The 1,110-nt window shown below is 43.6% G+C and overlaps 1 protein-coding gene across 1 annotated transcript; it reads left to right on the top strand.

Annotated features, from left to right (window-relative positions):
• Positions 1-105: 105 nt before the first annotated feature.
• EHI_052510 (uncharacterized protein) lies at positions 106-1,110 on the top strand (the record flags this gene model as incomplete). Its single annotated transcript, XM_001914583.1, has 1 exon — positions 106-1,110. A coding segment is annotated over one exon (1,005 nt), but the record flags the coding sequence as incomplete, so codon positions are not given.

Genomic DNA, 1,110 nt, shown 5'->3' with positions numbered 1-1,110 from the left:
AAGGGTACCTGGAAGAAAGAAGTTTTTTGAAGAAAAAACCGAAGAGTCAGATAATTCCAGTTGACTCGATTTTTAGAGGAACTGTAAAAACTGAAAAATTGTAGAATGCTGTTGCTACTCTTCTTCATAGGAACTGTCTTGGGTGAAGGGACGTACGAGGCCGGATGTTACTTGGAAGGCAATGAGTATATAGTCGAGTCACCAATTGACACTGCAAAGACGTACCTTGCGACGGGTACATTTAAAGACACACTTTTTCAGCACGGCTGGGGGTTTTTGCGAATCAACTCAGCACAGTCAACCTCGCTCGATATGGATAAACAAATAGCGAAGTGTGCGGGAATGGTCGAAGGCTATTTGACTGCGGGGAATATTCGAGATAGTATGGCGAATCAACGCGCACAAAATATAGTCGAAGAGTGGGACGATGTCACATTACAATACATCAATAGAAACATTGCTTACAACAAGAAAATAGTCGAAGACCAATCATTGAATGACCCATGGGCGAGAGCACTTGGACTGGTCCTTGCACAAACATTTGGAGTGAGAGAAGGCGCTTTGAGAAAACTTCCCGTCCTCCCATTGACTGAGACGGACATCTTTATTTTGAACTCAGACGGCGATTTGGGAGATTTACAGAACATCGCGGCTCACTGCTTGTGGCCAGAAATGAAAGGATTCCACCATGGTAATCACACAAGATTCCCAGACAAGTGGTATGAGTTGCACAGTCACTGCACTGGTCTGATTAAGTTGTTGCCGGATTATTCCGACTTGTTTGTAGCACAAGATACATGGTCGTCACCAACTACTATGAACAGAATCATGAAGGATTATCACATGAAATACTTTGACAAAGCTATTGGAGAGAAAAGCATCAAGTTCAGTAGTTATCCGGGTGTCACACACTCGTTGGACGACTTCTGGTTGTTGAGCAATGGACTCTCTGTCATTGAAACGACGATGCACTGCTGGAATCAAGACCAGTTTGAGAAGTGCACTCCGGAGTCTGTGTTAACTTGGATTCGTGTCCAAGTAGCAAATTGGTTATCTTCTAAAGAAGGAAGTGGCGTCCAATGGGCGAAAAACTTCATTCGAGAGAATTCA

Source organism: Entamoeba histolytica, genomic scaffold (genome assembly GCF_000208925.1).
Source record: "Entamoeba histolytica HM-1:IMSS scf_1104750517075 genomic scaffold, whole genome shotgun sequence".
Classification (NCBI taxonomy): Eukaryota; Evosea; order Mastigamoebida; family Endamoebidae; genus Entamoeba; species Entamoeba histolytica.
The sequence above is the reverse complement of the archived record's forward strand: the minus strand, read 5'-3'. Positions and strand labels throughout refer to the sequence as shown.